We start from the raw sequence: 16927 nt of genomic DNA, 5'->3' as shown, positions 1-16927 counted from the left end.
AAAATATTTTTTTTTCCGATGAGGATATAGTGACATGAGGCTAGAGAGCCAACACTGCCCTCTTGCCTTCTGAAATGGTTGAGCAATCCTCTCCCGATTAGCAAGTTGATGTCACAATTCTCAGCATATCATGCATAAACCCCTTCAAATTCTCTGCACTTTTCCTGTTCTTAATTTATTGATATTTAGAGATACAGCATGAAATCAGGCCCTTCGGCCCACCAAGTCCACACTGTCCATCAATCACCCATGAGTTCCATGTTATCCCATTTTCCCATCCACTGCATAAACATCAGGGGCAACTTTACAGCCGCCAATTAACCTACAAACCTACACTTTTTTGGGGTGTGGGAGGAAAGCATGTTGAGGAAATGTACAGGGAGAACATGAATACTCCGTATAGACAGCACCCGAGGTCAGGTTCAAACCCAGGTCTCTGGTGCTGTGAGGCAGCAACTCTACCCGCTGCGCCACAGTGTCATATGGAGTTTGGCAATGACTTCTCTCCTCTGGGAACTGTGCTTTCTGTTGTCAAATCATTATTGCTCCAAACTTCATCAACCCTTTGTGCCTCTTTAACTCTCCCTCTTCTTTGCAACACTCCTAAGAATTCCAGACTTAAGTTCCTTGATCAATCTCCTTTTCATATTTTCCAATCCAACTTGTGTTTGACAACATTCCCGCATTATCAAAATCCCATGGGATTTCTTACTATTGAAAAACACAATTTTACTGTTCAATTGTATTCTTGCCTGGTATGAAACAGTCCAGAGTGTAACCGAGTGTAAATCTACGCTCCTGTATGTACCGATTATTTTATGTATATCAATGCACAGCTTCCTATTCTCCTCTCATCCTTCTAAAGAGATATCCTGGATCCTGGTACCAGGGAGCCAACACACCATCCTGCATTCCCATTTGCTCCACAGTCTGTTTCTCTTACTGTAGACTCTGTAGCTTGTCTGACTTCATTCTGCCCAGCTGTGCTTCAGAGCCAGATCTGATACCACAGAAGTAGCACAAATTTGCTGGAATAACTCAAAAGGCCAGGCAGCATCTCTGGAAGATATGCGTAGGTGAGGTCTTGGGTGATGACCCTTCTTCAGACTGCCTGCTGGGGGAGGGAGACAAGAAAGCTGGAGAAAGGGAGAGGCAGGAAAAGCATGGCAGGTAATAGATCGATCCAGGTGAAGGAGATTTGACACATGTCTGAAGAGTTCTTGATTGTGAAGCCGGGGGGAGGAAATGTAAGAAGGGGGAGGGGTTGGAGAGGCAAAATAGTTGGGAGTCTGTTAGTACTTACACACACTAGGAACAATTTAAACTTATACCAAGCCAATTAACCTACAAACCTGTACGTCCTTGGAGTGTGGGAGGAAACCGAAGATCTTGGAGAAAACCCACATGGTCACGGGGAGAACGTACAAACTCCGTCCAGATGGCACCCACAGTCAGGGTTGAACCAGGTCTCTTGCGCTGTAAGCGCTGTAAGGCAGCAACTCTACCGCAGCGTCACTCTGCCAACTCAAGATTTTCTTGTCGAAGTCTCTCAAGTCAAATCCTCAACACTTATCCTCAAAACAAACTCACACATCCAAACAAAGCCCCTCCCAAAATGGCCGCTCCCAACAGGCCTCTCGCTCACAGTCATGGAGCCATACAGCATGGAAACAGGCCGTTCGGCCCAACTCAAGCATGCTAACTATGATGTCCCATCCATCTAGTCCAATTTGCCCATGTTTGGCCCATATCCCTTGAACCGTCTCCTATTCATGTATGTGTCCGAGTGTATTTTTCATGCTGTTATCATATCTACCTCAACTACCTCCTCCAACAGCTTGTTCCATACATCTACCACCTTCATTGTGAGAAGCAGCGATGGAAGATTGTTTTCCAGACTGGTGTCTGAAACTAATGATAATAATAATAATAATAGATTTTATTTGTTGGGCGCTTTTCAGACATCTCAAGGACACCTTACATAGATTAACAGGAATATAAACATATAATCAGAGTAAAATAAATAATAAAGACATCACAGAGACACAAACTAAAAACAGAAAATCAAAAACACAATGTGAAGAGAGAGCAGCGGCAACCAAAGCGCGCCAGCGTCCACTCTCCCTTCACGGCAGCCATCTTGGACAAAGACTAACAGGATTACAGTACAGACAAAAAAAAATCATCAACCCACAGTGGATANCATTGTGGGGGAAGGCACAATGTCCAGTCCCCACCCCAAGTTCACCCCAAAGTCAGGCCTATTGAGGCCACCGCAATTGCCTCTACGGAGGCCCGATGTTCCTGGCCATTCTCACCGCGTGGTGTTCACCCGGCGTCGGGAGAGTCCTCTCAGCGGCTGGGTCACCTGGAACGGCCGCTTTCTAGTTGGAGACCGCGGCTTCCGAAGCCGACAAGGCCGCTCCGGTTTGGAGCTCCCAGGCTCCCGATGATGAAGTCGGCGCCGCCCGCTCCGCTCCGGAGACCCATAGCCCGGAGGTGTTGAACACGGCGGTCTCAGCTCACCGGAGCTCAAGCACGTCGATCCAGCGCGGCAACCCAGGCAAGGCATCGCCCGCTCCGCTCCACGATAGCGCTCCCGAATTATAGTGAATTATTGGTCATTTGGGCAAGTGGACTGAGGAATGGCAGTGCAATCTATTTCAGGTATGTGTGAACTGTTGCATGATGGCAAGTCAAACCAGGGCAGAACCATTACAGAGAACAATAGGATGCTGGGGAGTGCTGTACAACAGAGGGACCCAGCAGTATAAGTACATTGTTCCCTGAAAGTGGCAGTGCAGGTTGACAGTGTGGTGAAGGCGGCTTTGGGCACATTAACCTTCATCAGTCGGGGTATTGAGTATAGATGTTGGCATGTTATTGTTCAAGTTGCTGGTGAGGCTGCACTTTGCGTATTGTGTTCAGCTTTGATCACCCTGTTGTAGGAAAAATGCCATTAGCCTGGAAAGAGTGCAAAGATTTATGAGGATGTCAAAAGGACCTGGTCTATAGGACAGGATTGGACTTCATGCCTTGGAGCGCAGGAAGCTGCTGACCTTATGGTGGTGTATAAAGAGGAACAGATAGGGTGAATGCAGAGATTACTTTTCCCAGGTTTGGGGAATCAAGAACTGGGGGGGCGCCGCATGCTGGCTGCCTCGCCAACGGTCTGTCTGTCTTTTTCCTTCTGTGTGTTTTTAGTTTCTTGTAAAATGTATGTTTTAGCTTATCTTTAGTTTTTGTATTTGTGGGGGGTGATGGCGTGGGGGTGGAGGAAACTTATAATATCTCTTTCCTTGACGGAGATGCGATTTATTCCGTGTCGTATCTCCGTCTGCACTGCAGCCGAACATCATGGAGTTGGCGGCCTCTTGTTTGGGACTTCTAGAGCTCCACAACCACGGACCCTGCGGACTTTAACATCTTGGAGAGGGCGATCCCTTTGCCAGGGGTCGGCCTTTGGTGCTGCGGACTTTAACATCATGGAGCTCGCGGTCCCTGGTTTCGGGACCGATTTCGGGGACTCCAAGCCGCAAGAGTTTCGACCGCCCTGATGCGGGAGCTTAGACTGCCCCAACTTGGGAGCTCGATCGATGGTTTGACGCCCCCAACCGCAGAAGGAATGGGGGAAAGAAGATAAGAATTTATTGCCTTCCATCACAGTGGGGAATGTGGAGGAGCCGCTGTGGTGGATGTTTATGTCAAATTTTTATGTGGTTGCTTTTTGGGTATGACTGTATAGCAAACCAAATTCCTCGTATGTTGCAAAACATACTTGGCTAATAAATTACGATTATAATTATGAATAGTCCTTAAGTTTAATGTGAGAGGGAAAGGATTAAAAGGAACCCGAGTTGAGTATAACCATATAACAATTACAGCATGGAAACAGGCCATCTCGGCCCTTCTAGTCTGTGCCGAACACTTATTCTCCCCTAGTCCCATCTACCTGCATACAGACCATAACCCTACATTCCTTTCCCATCCATATACCTATCCAATTTATTTTTAAATGATAAAATTGAACCTGCCTCCACCACTTCCACTGGAAGCTCATTCCACACAGCTACCCCTCTCAGAGTAAAGTTCCCCCTCATGTTACCCCTAAACCTCTGTCCCTTAATTCACAAATCATGTCCTCTTGTTTGAATCTTCCCTACTCTCAATGGAAAAAGCTTATCCACGTCAACTCTGTCTATCCCTCTCATCATTTTAAAGACCTCGATAGAGTCCCCCCTTAACCTTCTGCTCTCCAAAGAATAAAGACCTAACTTGTTCAACCTTTCTCTGTATCTTAGCTGCTGAAACCCAGGCAACATTCTAGTAAATCTCCTCTGTACGCTCTCTATTTTGTTGACATCTTTCCTATAATTTGGCGACCAAAATTGTACACCATACTCCAGAATTGGCCTCACCAATGCTTTGTACAATTTTAACATTACATCCCAATTTCTATACTCAAGTTGATTCTATACTCAAGTTGATTTTAGTTTATTATCACATGTATCGAAGTACAGTGAAAAGCTTTTGTTGTGTGCTAACCAGTCATGGGAAAGACAATACATGGTTACAATTGAGCCATTCACAATGTACAGATACGTACATGACAAAGGGAATGACATGAATAACGTTTAGTGCAAGATAAAGCCAGTAAAGTCCGATCAAAGATAGTCCGAGGGTCTTCAATGAGGTAGACAGTAGTTCAGATCTGCTCTCTAGTTGTGGTAGGATGGTTCAGTTGCCTGATAACAGCTTGTGAAGAAACTGTCCCTGAATCTGGAGGTGCGCGTTTTCACACTGAGGGACAAGTTTTACATACCGAGGGTGTGAGTAAATGCAATGAGTTGCAGAGGGAGTAGTTGAGCCAGCTACAATAACAATATTTAAAAGACATTTGGACAGGTATGTGAACAGGAAAGATTTGGAGGGTTATGGCCAAATGGGGCATCTTGGTCAGCATAGACACATTGGGCCAAAGGGCCTGTTCCATGTTGTGTGATTTTATGATAAAAAAAAACAAAATGTAGGCAAGTCAAAAAATCACTCTTGTCTGTTTTGTTTCTCACAAACTATATTAATCAACATTTGATTTAATGAACAGCTCCACCAAAAGACTGTTGATGAATCATCTTTTCTCAATTTAGAGGAATGATTTTTTGAGACAAATAGTAGATAGCTAAAATGCATAGGAAGGACCTGCAGATGCTTGTTTAAACCGAGGATAGACACAAAATGCTGGAGTATCTCAGCGGGACAGGCAGCATCTCTGGAGAGAAGGGGTGGATGATGTCTTTGGTAGATAGTTAAACACATATTCTACATTTCCAAATAGTTCAAACTGCAGTTAAATGTCTGCAATTTACTCAAAAAGTGATTGCAAACTGGGTTATTTAGCAACCTTTTCAAGACATATAATTTCAGAAGAAAATCTCCATTGTGTCTGAAGAAGGGACTCGACCCGAAATATCATGCATTCCTTCTCTCCAGAGATGCTGCCTGTGCCATTGAGTTACTCCAGCATTTTGTGTCCATCTTCGATTTAATCCAGCATCTGCAGTTCTTTCCTACACCCACCATTACAATTATTTTGGTTATATCTTCCATAATTTTGTACCTTTAATATAATATGTTTTTTTTGTTTTTGCAGCTATGCATGGACTCAGAATAGATTATGATGCAGAGGTGGCTGCATCACCCGGTGAGAATGTCACTTTAAAATGCATTCTATCAGAACAAGGGAACTCTTCAGTTGTCCAGATCCAATGGGGAAAAGAAACCAATGATGGCCCCCAAATGATGTTAATTGCAAATACACTTTATGGCATCCATCGCTTTCTGGACTCCATTAACTTTGAATCCCACTCACCAACCGATGGAATGGCAAGTATTTCTGTCATGAACGTACAAATGTCTGCCTCTGGAACGTACACCTGCTCAGTCGTCACCTTTCCAGGTGGAAGTTTCAAGGCATCAACCGTTCTCACTGTTGCCAAAAAAGGTAAGGTCCAAATTGCTTTTTCTCAGAAAAGATTCCAACAAATGATGTTTAAAATACAAATAGTTCAAAGAAAACATAGAAACATAGAAATTAGGTGCAGGAGTAGGCCATTCGGCCCTTCGAGCCTGCCCGCCAAAAAGGCTGATCATCCAACTCAGTATCCCGTACCTGCCAAATTCTGATCCCCTTAGCCACAAGGGCCACATCTCTCAGAAACTACCCTCTGTGAGAGAATTCCAGAGATTCACCAATGAAAAAAGTGTTTTAAAGGATTTCCCCCTTATCAAACTGTGAGTTGTCCTAGAGGGGTTCAGTTCAGTTCAGTTTCAGTTTAGTTTATTGTCACACGTACCGGGGTACAGTGAAAAACATTTGTCGCCTGCCGTCCAGTCAACAGAAAGACAATACATGATTACAATCGAGCCATTTACAGTGTACAGATACATGATGAGGGAATAATGTTTAGTGCAAGGTAAGCCCAGTAAAGTCCGATCAATGATAGTCCGAGGGTCACCAGCGAGGTAGAGAGTAGTTCAGCACTGCTTTCTGGTTGTGGTAGGATGATTCAGTTGCCTTATAACAACTGGGAAGAAACTGTCCCTGAATCTGGTGATGTGCATTTTCACACTTCTATATCTTTTGCCTGATGGGAGAAGGAAGAAGGGAGAAGAGGGAGCAGCCAGGGTGCGACTTGTCCGTTAAACTTTCTCCCTTTCATCTTATAGCTATGCTCACTTGTGTTCGACATTTACACCCAGGGAAAAAGGTTTTGACTATCTACCCTATTTGTGCCTCCCATCTATCTATATTACTAAAACTCTGTTCTTGACCAGTTTTGGCGATCTGTGCTATGATTTCCGAGAGAACGCCGCTACATACGGCCGTCATTTTTGGCCACCTTGCTCAGAGCCCCCCTCCGCCACGTGTGTGTCGAGGATTATTCCCATCGATGAAATATGACGGAGATATTAATGTTTTTACACAATTCCCCATTCTCTCTGCTGCCCCTGCTGGCGGCAGGGGAAGGGACTATAAAACCAGGAAGTGGTGTGCCTCAATTAGTCTCTGCAAGTGGTGTGCCTCAATCAGAGCTCTGAATGACACTGAACAAATGTCCCACAGCTGTGAGTACCCATAATGTGGTTTGAAAATGAATATATGGTTAGTTGGAAGTAAAAAAGCACTGCCTGCAGCAAATGGTTGTTTGGGTTGAAGTAAAACGTCACTCTCTCTCCCCCCCCCCCCTCCTCCTCTCCCCCCCCCCTCTCTCTCCCCCACCCCTCTCTCTCTCTCCCCCCCCCCCTCTCTCTCTCTCCCCCCACCCTCTCTCTTCCATTCCCTCTCCCTCTCTCTCTCTCCCCCCCTCTCTCTCCCCCTCTCCCCCCCTCTCTCTCTCTCTCCTCTCTCTCTCTCTCCCTCTCTCTCTCTCTCCCTCTCTCTCTCCCTTTCTCTCTCTCCCCTCCTCTCTCTCTCTCTCTCTCTTTCTCTCTCTCCTCTCCCTCTCTCTCTTCTCCCCCTCCCCTCCCTCCTCTCTCCCTCCCCCCCCCCCCCTCCTCTTTTCCCTCCTTCTCCTCTCTCTTGCCTCTTCCTCCCCCCCCTCCCCCCTCCTCCTCTCTCCCCCTCCTCTCCCTCCTTCTCCCCCTCCCCCCCCTGTCCCTCCTTCTCTCCCTCCTCTCTTCCCCCCCTCCTCATCCCCCCCTCTTCCTCCCTCTCTCCCTCCTCTCTCCCCCTCCCTCTCTCCATACCTCCTTCCTCTCTCCCTCCTCTCCTCTCTCCCCCCTCTCCTCCCCCCTCCTCTCTCCCCCCTCTCCTCCCTCCACCCCCCCTCTCCTCTCTCTCCCTCCCTCTCCTCTCTCTCTCCACCCCTCTCCTCTCTCCCCCTCTCCTCCTCTCCCCTCCTCTCTCCCACCCTCCCTCTCCTCTCTCCCCCTCCTCTCCTCTCCTCTCTCCTCCCCCCTCCTCTCTCTCCCCTCCTCTCCCCCCTCCTCTCTCCCCCCTCCTCTCCTCTCCCCCCCTCCTCCTCCCCCCTCCTCTCTCCCCCCTCCTCTCCCCCCCTCCTCTCTCCCCCCTCCTCTCTCTCTCCCCCCTCTCCCCCGTCTCCCTCTCTCCCCCCTCCCTCTCCCCCCCTCCCTCCTCTCTCTCTCTCCCCCCTCTCCTCTCTTCCCTCCTCTCCCCCCCTCCTCTCTCCCCCTCTCCTTTCTCCCCCTCTCCTCTCTCCCCCTCCCTCTCTCCCACCCTCCCTCTCCTCTCACCCCCTCCTCTCCTCTCCTCTCTCTCCCCCCCCCCTCTCCTCTCTCCCCCCTCCTCCTCTCCTCCCCCCCCTCTCTCCCCCCTCTCCTCTCCCCCCTCTCCCCCCCTTCCTCTCCCCCCTCCTCCTCTCTCCCCCCTCCTCTCTCCCCCCTTCCTCTCTCTCCCCCCTTCCTCTCTCCCCCCTTCCTCTCTCCCCCTTCCTCTCTCCCCCCCCTCTCCCCCTCCCTCTCTCCCTCTCCCCCCTCTCTCCCCCCTCTCTCCCCCCCCCCCTCTCTCCCCCTCTCCTCTCTCCCCCCCCTCTTCTCTCTCCCCCCCTCTTTCTCTCCCTCCCTCGTTCTCCCCTCTTCCTCTCCTTCCCCCTCTCCCTCCCCCCCCCTTCTCTCCCTCTCCCTCTCTCCCCCCTCTCCTCCCTCTCCTCTTTCCCACCCTCCCTCTCGTCTCTCTCCACCCCTCCTCCTCTCTCCCCCTCTCCTTTCTCCCCCCTCTCCTCTCTCCCACTCTCCCTCCTCTCTCCCCACCCTCCCTCTCCTCTCTCCCCCCCTCCTCCTCCCTCCCCCTCCCCCCCTCCCCCCCTCCTCCCTCCTCTCCCCCCTCCCCCCTCCTCTCCTCCCCCCCTCCCTTCTCCCCCCTCCCCCCTCTCCCCCCCTCTCCTCTCTCAATTGGGGGCTATGCGTCAGTAGATTGGGTGGTTATGGGGTAAAAGGAACAAATTAATAATATTAATATAATATCAAGGGGGGGTAATTAGCGTGAGTGCGTGGGGGGGGGGGGATAGTTAGTGTGTGTGACGCTGCATGCCGCCTTCCCCCCCACAACCGCACGTTGGGGGAACAGACCCAACGGGTCTGCACTTGGTCAAGTACTTGACTAAAACTCTCATCTTGTCCTCTTCCGATTTGTGTTGTTTTTACATTTGCGCAAAAACGGTACCAAATAGCGCTACGATTCTTTTGCCACATTACTCACCATTCTCCTGTGCTGCAAGTGCATCAAGGTTTGTTCCGATCGGTGAAATGTTACAAAGGTTATTGGTCTTCTCTGCTGTCATTCACCAGGACGGCAACGTCCCTTCCGGCACGCGCTGTCAATCACAGGCAGCGAGGAGAATAACTCAAGGAGTGGAGTAAGCAGAGAATGGGCAGGGGCTGTGTCCGTGGGGAGGGGCTATGTCCACGGCCAGGGCTGAGTCCGCAGGCGGGGCCCTCCCCCCCCCACACCACCCCCGTGCACACACCGCTGAGTGCGACTGGGGCTGGGCTGGAGCCAATGAGTGTGGTCAGAGCCGGGAGGGCGGTGAGTGTATCGAACAAGCTGCCAGAGGAGGTAGTTAAGGCAAGGACTATCCCAACATTTGAAAAGCAGTTAGACAGGTGTATGGATAGGGCAGCTTTGCAGGGATATGGACCAAACTTGAGCAGGTGGGACTAGTGTAGCTGGAACACATTGACCAGTGTGGGCAAGTTCAGCCGAAGGGCCTGTTTCCATACTGTATCACTCTATGACGCTATGACTCCCTGTAGGTGAAACTGTCTAATCCAGGCAGCATTCTGGTAAACCTTCTCTGCACCTTCTCCGAAGCCTCCAATCTTTCCTGGAATGGGACGACCAAAACTGCGTGCAATACTCCAAATGCAGCCTAACCAAAGTCTTATGGAGCTACTGTATATCATGACTTCCTGCCCTGAGCAATGAAGGCAAGTCATAACATAAGCCTTCTGTACCACCCTATGTAATTGTGCTGATCACAGAAAACATGCAGCAAATGCAGTACCCTTATTCAAGAAGGACAGCAGGATAAGCCAAGCCTTTGAGTGTTGTCAATGATGGGGAAGTTATTAGAAACATTTCTGAGCGCCAGGTCTAGTCAACATTTGGAGAGGTAGGGATTAATCAAAGTTAATCAGTGTTGGAGGGATCGTTGTTGAACCTGCATCCGGAATCTGGCTTTATCGTGCGGCCCTGTTGCTCTCTTAATTGCAGCTTAGATCAGGGTAGTGCACTAAAGAAAATCTCATACAGCACTGGCTCACACTGGGAAGTTGTGCAAGGGACTCCTAAATGTATTTTTTCCTTTGCAATAAGTCACCAGTAACCCATATTTAATTGCAATCTTTGATCTGTGTTTCATTTCCATTGTTCTGACTGCTGGGTCTGTAAATTAGTGTTGCAAAGTGATTCCTGTGCTCAGAAAGCCATTCTCTGGCCATTTGCTCTGTAAATTAGTGTTGCAAAGTGATTCCTCACTTCTATCATGATCCATAAATTACTTATATTACAAGCAAATTGCAAAGATGGTTCCTCCACACTAGTCCCACCTGGACATGCTTGGCCTAGGTCCCATAAACCTAAACATACGTACCTGTCCAAATGTCTTTTAAATGCTGTTGTATTAATTGCCTCAACGGCCTCCTCTGGCAGCTCATTTCATACACCCACCTTACTCTCTGTGAAAAGGTTGCCCTCTGGGTTCCTATTAAATCTTTCCCCTCTCATCGTAAACCTCTCTGGTTCTTGATTTCCCAACTCTGGCAAAAATATTCTGAGCATTCAGCCTATCTATCCCCTTAGTGATCTTATACACATCTATAAAATCTCCCCTCACTCTCCTGAGCTCCAAGGAATAAAGTCCTAGCCTGCCCAACCAACCTCTCCCCATGGTTCATGTCCTCAGGTCCCGGCAACACCCTCATAAATTATTCTTATAATATCCAGAAATGTCTGCATAAATCCTTCCTGATGGCTCTTAACCACACACAAATACGCCATATTAAATAACACCATCTCCTACCCTTCCGGTGTTAGTTGCTGCCTGTCCAACTCATCTACTACCTGCTTGACAGATCTTCAATGTTTTACATTTTTTTCTATTTTGTCAAAATAAGAAAAAATAAAAAAACAATTACAATCAATAACTGAAAATTCTAGAATCGGAATCAGATTTTATTCGCCAAGTATGTTTAGCAACATACGAGGAATTTCACTGGCCAGGTCAGTCATACAATTAAAAGCAAAAACACAATTTAACATGAACATCCACCACAGTGAATCCTACACACTCCTCACTGTGATGGAAGACAAAATAAAGTTCAAGTCCCTAATGTATGCAATATTATCCTAATCTATTTCCTGGGCCTTTCTCAACAAATCTATTTTTCCAAAATATCACCTACTTTTGTGCTGTGCACTTCTGAATAGTTTTGGAGCTCTTTGATTAATGGTGAACCACCATCTCACTCTTCTTCACCAGTGCCATCCAGTGAGCATTGAGACGTGGTAGTGGTGGAAGCTTGGTCGCAATAAATCTCAATGTCTCACATGTTCACACCTCACATAGGGTGGCACGGTGGTGCAGCAGTAGAGTTGCTGCCTTACAGCACTTGCAGCGCCGGAGGCCCTGGTTCGATCCTGACTATGGGTGCTGTCTCTATGGAGATTGTACATTCTCCCCGTGACCGCGTGTGTTTTCTCTGTGATCTTCAGATACCTCCTACACTTCAAAGACGGACAGTTTTGTAGGTTAATTAGCTTGGTGTATGTGTAAATTGTCCCTAGTGTGTGTAGGATAGTGTTAATGTGCGGGGATTGCTGGTCGGTGTGAACTTGGTGGGCCTGTTTCCACATTGTAGCTCTAAACTAAACTAAACTAAACTGTATGAATTCTAGGCCAACAATTTGATTCCAGTTCCACGTGCTAGTAAGGGTAGAAACGTGAAGCTAGTGGAGATTTTTTTTAACATTTCACAATATACTTTATTTGAGAAATAAATATGTACAATACATGATCCTTACAAAATTCCATCCGTCATTCTCGGAGGCTATACATACATTCAAACCTCTTTACTCAAATTACACAAATTTCTCTCCCACCATTGCCACTCATGTAGCCCACTGGCGTGGAAGCCCTTCCCTTATTTTAAAGGGCGTCTCCACCACACCCTGCCCCCCACGTCCAGCAGCGGAAGGACCCTAGACTGTGGTCCTCCCCCACAGGGCCTTGGCGTTGGCTGCACCAAACTTCAGTGCGTCCCTCAGCACATACTCCTGCAGCCGGCCAGTCGGCAACATTCCCCGATGGACATCCCACTCCGATGGGAGGTCAACAAAGCTTGGGCAGACCAAAGAGCGTCTTTCACCGAGTTGATGATCTTCCAGCAGCACTCGATGTCAGTCTCTGAATGCTTCCCTGGGGACAGTCTGTGAATTGCAGAGTCCTCTGTGATGGAGCTGTTCGGAATGAATCGTGACAAACCTTGCAAACCTCTCCAGACTCTCTTTGCAAATCCGCACTCTGCAAAGAGGTGGGCAACCGTCTCCTCTCCATAGCAGCCGCCTGAAAAGCTGGTGCAGGGGGCAAGGATTCAGATTTCTAAACCATTGGGATCTCTTCTAAGGCAGAGGCAAACTGTACAGGAGTGGTGGGTTGCAGGTAGGCTCGCAAGTGTTACCCAAGTGTTGGGTTTAAACTAGATTGTCAAGGGGTTGGGATCCGATGCAGGACCCAGGCAGGTGAGAGGCTGGAAGTTGGTTTGGAGGATGCTGAGAGAACGTTTAGTGGACAGAATAGACGGGAGGAAGACAGGGAGAAAGGAGGGACCTTTAATCTGGAATCCACATGGCTGGTGTGGAATACAGGTCTCCCTTTGAAATCAATTCTAAAGGAAAGAAATCGAAAAAGAAATCAAACCTAAAACACAAATAATGCTAAACAAAACTGCATGCTTGCAATTCTGTTCCATCAGAACCTTTGCAAATAACTGAAAAAACTAGAATAAAGAGCTAATTTTCATAGAGAAAGCTTCTAACATACAAGGATAAAATATAACATCACCTCTTCAGACACAAGAGATATTGCAAATGTATTCATTTATTGCATTTATTTCAACTTTCTTTCAATACAGATTTAACTAATAACAGCCTTTTCCCATCAACCATGCATTTTCTCTTCACACGTAAATTAATTCACAAATTGCCACCCCTCAAGCTATATGTGATAACTCAGAGACCATTCACAAATTTCAAATGCAATGTCATTTTCACTCTAAAATCTGATCAAAGAGTAAACCATAATCCCACACAAACCTCGAGGAAATCATCCAAACACTTTGATACACAAAAATGCTAGAAGCTATCGTTCTTGCAAAGACGTACAATCAAGCAATCCCGCACGAATAAAAACCTAATTCTACAAGACCTAATTCTGCTCCAATGATTTCTGACTTTATGAACTTATGAAAACCCAGTGTCTGGGGCAGGTCCAAGATGCCAGTGTCTCTGGACAATGAGGGCCTGTACCCACACAAACACCCAGTGCCAAAGACTGAGCCACCAGGATCATCCAGAGACTGCCAACATTGCCTCTTTAAGCCCAAGGCTGAGTTGCCAGGATAATCCGAAGCCCGCCAGTTTCCCCCAGGGAAATTGCCACACCTCCTCTTTCGAGATGAGGACTGAGCTGCCGGGACAAGGTCGAGATCGCCAGTGTCACCCCACATGTACCCTGACGATAAGAGACAGCACCTCATGCCGCCCTAGATTTTCTTGTCACTGTAAACAAAATATATTACGTGAGTTCAACCTACTGTGATTGTTTGCGTGGTCACTGCCCAACCTGTCCTCATCCCCGACACCACATTGTTACATTGGGATGGGAAAATACAAACTTCATGGGTGGCACGGTGGCCCAGTGGTAGTGTTGCTGCCTTACAGCGAATGCAGCGCCAGAGACCCGGGTTCGATCCCGACTATGAGTGCTGTCTGAACAGAGTTTGTGCGTTCTCCCCGTGACTTGCGTGGGTTTTCTCCGAGATCTTCGGTTTCCTCCCACACTCCAAGATGTACAGGTTTGTAGTTTAATAGGCTTGGTAAATGTAAAAATTGTCCCCAGTGGGTATAGGATCGTGTTGATCCGCGATAGCGGGGATCGCAGGTCGGCGCGGACCTTGTGGGCTGAAGGGCCTGTTTCCGCACTGCATCTCTAAACTAAACTAAAAAACCTAGCCACCTTGCCCCTTTTGTTAAAGCCAACCTTGCATTGATATGAAATGTCACGTATGAACAACCTCGACCATCGATTGCCGTTTTAAGTTTGTTTACTTGACTGAAGAACCTTTTGTGAGTGTTTCTAAACTAGCAGCTTCTATTTACAGTTTAGATCTATATAGGATATAGGAAAATGTGGGTTGTCAAAAACCACAGTGACTTAGAGAAGAAAGCACTCAGCTTAACTTCAGCAAATGCATGTTTTCTGTCTCTCTATTCTCACGGCTTACACTATTTGGTTCTTTAACGGCAGGCTGGGTTAGCAAACTTTGATTAATTGCTGGATTTATGGACCATTGGTGATCTTAATTTTACAGTGACCTTGTGCCATTGTCATAGGTAGAATTAGCCGCTCCTTCCTGAATTTCAACATTAGCATTATGCTAGTTAGTTAGTTATTTTAGTTTATTATCACGTGTACCGAGGTTGCATCGTGGCTTGGTTCGGCAATTTGAGCGCCCTGGAGAGGAAAAGACTACAAAAAGTAGTAAACACTACCCAGTCCATCATCGGCTCTGACCTTCCTTCCATCGAGGGGATTTATCTCAGTCGCTGCCTCAAAAAGGCTGGCAGTATCATCAAAGACCCACACCATCCTGGCCACACACTCATCTCCCTGCTACCTTCAGGTGGAAGGTACAGGAGCCTGAAGACTGCAACAACCAGGTTCATGAATAGCTACTTCCCCACAGCCATCAGGCTATTAAACCTGGCTCGGACAAAACTCTGATTATTAATAACCACTTTCTGTTATTTGCACTTTACCAGTTTATTTATTCATGAAACGCGAGAAACACACACATGAATGGAGAGGCTCAGAGTACAGAAGAGAGATCAAGTGTGTATATATTTCTATCATGGTATATGGACACATTTATCTGTTTTGTAGTAAATGCCTACTATTTTCTGTGTGCTTAAGGAAAGCAAGAATTTCATTGTCCTATACAGGGACACATGACAATAAACTCACTTGAACTTGAACTTGAATTGTCCCTAGTATGTGTAGGATAGTGTTAAATGTGTGGGGATCGCTGGTCGGCGGGTACTCGATGGGCCGAAGGGCCTGTTTCCGTGCTGTATCTCTAAAGTTAAAACATAAACAAAAAAAATTAAGAAACCGGGGTGACCTGCTGTGCCACCATGCTGCCCTACTCTTAACTCTATCTCATTTGGTTATTAAATTAATGTACATTAATTTTGCACTACTTTGGATTGCACTACAATATAGCACTATTCTGCTGTTTTGCACTAATGGTCATATTTATTTTTGTATTTATCCCTGCTATATGCAAATTGTTTACACCACGAACCACATGAACCATGTATTGCATTCTGGTGTATATGGCAATGTAATCTGATCTTCTGAATCTGAATCTGAACAACTGAACAAACCAATAATTTTCAAAATCAGACCCAACTAACCTAGAGTCTCGCAGATTGTGCCTTTATCAAAGAACAAAGAATAGACTAAAAATTGACAAAATTACTATTGGTGCCAGAAATCAGATACAAAAGCAGATAATGTGTTTGACTCAACAGGTCAGGCAGCAACTGTGGAAAAAAAAGGGTGGAAAAAGATAATGTTTCAGGTTGAATACCCTTTGTCAGTGAAGGATCTTCAAACAGAAATTGTTGATGTTTTCCCTCTACCCCAGTTTTGTTCAGGTTTACTAGCAGACTTAGCACCTCATATTTCACCTGGCCAGCTTACACCTCAGCGGTATGAATATTGACTTCTCTAACTTCAAGAAAGCCTTGCTTTCCCTCTCTCTCATCATCCATCCCCCATCCCAGTTCTCTCCAACCAATCTGACTGTCCCTGATTACATTTTATCTTGTTCTGCTTTGATGTTACCTACTACTATATTCCTTCTCCTTTATTCTACATTTTCCTTGATCTCCACCCCCTTTGATATTTCATTTTCACACCTTACATTTCCTTATGATTCTTTCCTGACTGTCTGAAGAAGGGTCTCGACCCGAAACGTCACCCATTCCTTCTCTCGGGAGATGCTGCCTGTCCCTCCAGCTCTTTGTGTTTATCTAGTGTTTAAACCAATATCTGCAGTTCCTTCCTACACTTAGCATTTGAAATTTGTATATTCATGTGCTTTGATGGTTGTCTGGTTCATGGTGTCCTGCCAAATGCTATTATGTCTGTAATGTTAGTGCCTGTGCTTAAAGACAAGGCTGGTAAGCTCAACAGTATTGACAGTTATCGACCTATTGCATTAGCCAGTATCTTGTCTAAAGTACTGGAGAGAATACTGCTAACAAAGCTAGAAATGTATGTCCTTACTACTGACAATCAGCTTGGGTTCAAAAGAAAACATGGAACTGACCAGTGTATCTATGCTCTTAAAGAGATTGTGTTCAGGTACACAAGCCTGAATTCATCTGTATTCCTATGTTTTATTGATGCGTCCAAGGCATTTGATAGAATTAATCATGAACAATTGTTTGTAAAATTGCTAGATAGAGGTGCCCCTAAATTTTTTGTGAGAATGTTAGTGTTTTGGTATGCCTATCAAACGTTTCAGGTTAAATGGGACAATGTTGTATCTGCTCCATTCTGTGTTAGTAACGGAGTGCGGCAAGGAGGAATTTTGTCTCCTATTTTATTTAATGTTTATATGG

At 46.5% G+C, this 16927-nt stretch overlaps 1 protein-coding gene across 2 annotated transcripts in view; it reads left to right on the top strand.

Annotated features, from left to right (window-relative positions):
• The window catches only part of si:ch1073-15f19.2 (T-cell surface protein tactile), a 65664-nt gene that overhangs the window by 15626 nt on the left and 33111 nt on the right, over window positions 1-16927 (top strand). For both annotated transcript variants that reach the window (XM_055637417.1, XM_055637416.1), the window contains exon 2: window positions 5651-6001. In XM_055637417.1, coding sequence (XP_055493392.1) covers window positions 5651-6001 — 351 coding nt within the window. The remainder of the gene's footprint in view (window positions 1-5650; window positions 6002-16927) is intronic.

This window comes from Leucoraja erinacea, chromosome 6, assembly GCF_028641065.1.
Source record: "Leucoraja erinacea ecotype New England chromosome 6, Leri_hhj_1, whole genome shotgun sequence".
Lineage (NCBI taxonomy): Eukaryota > Metazoa > Chordata > Chondrichthyes > Rajiformes > Rajidae > Leucoraja > Leucoraja erinaceus.
Note: the sequence above shows the minus strand (reverse complement) of the source record. Positions and strands in the feature narration are given on the sequence as shown.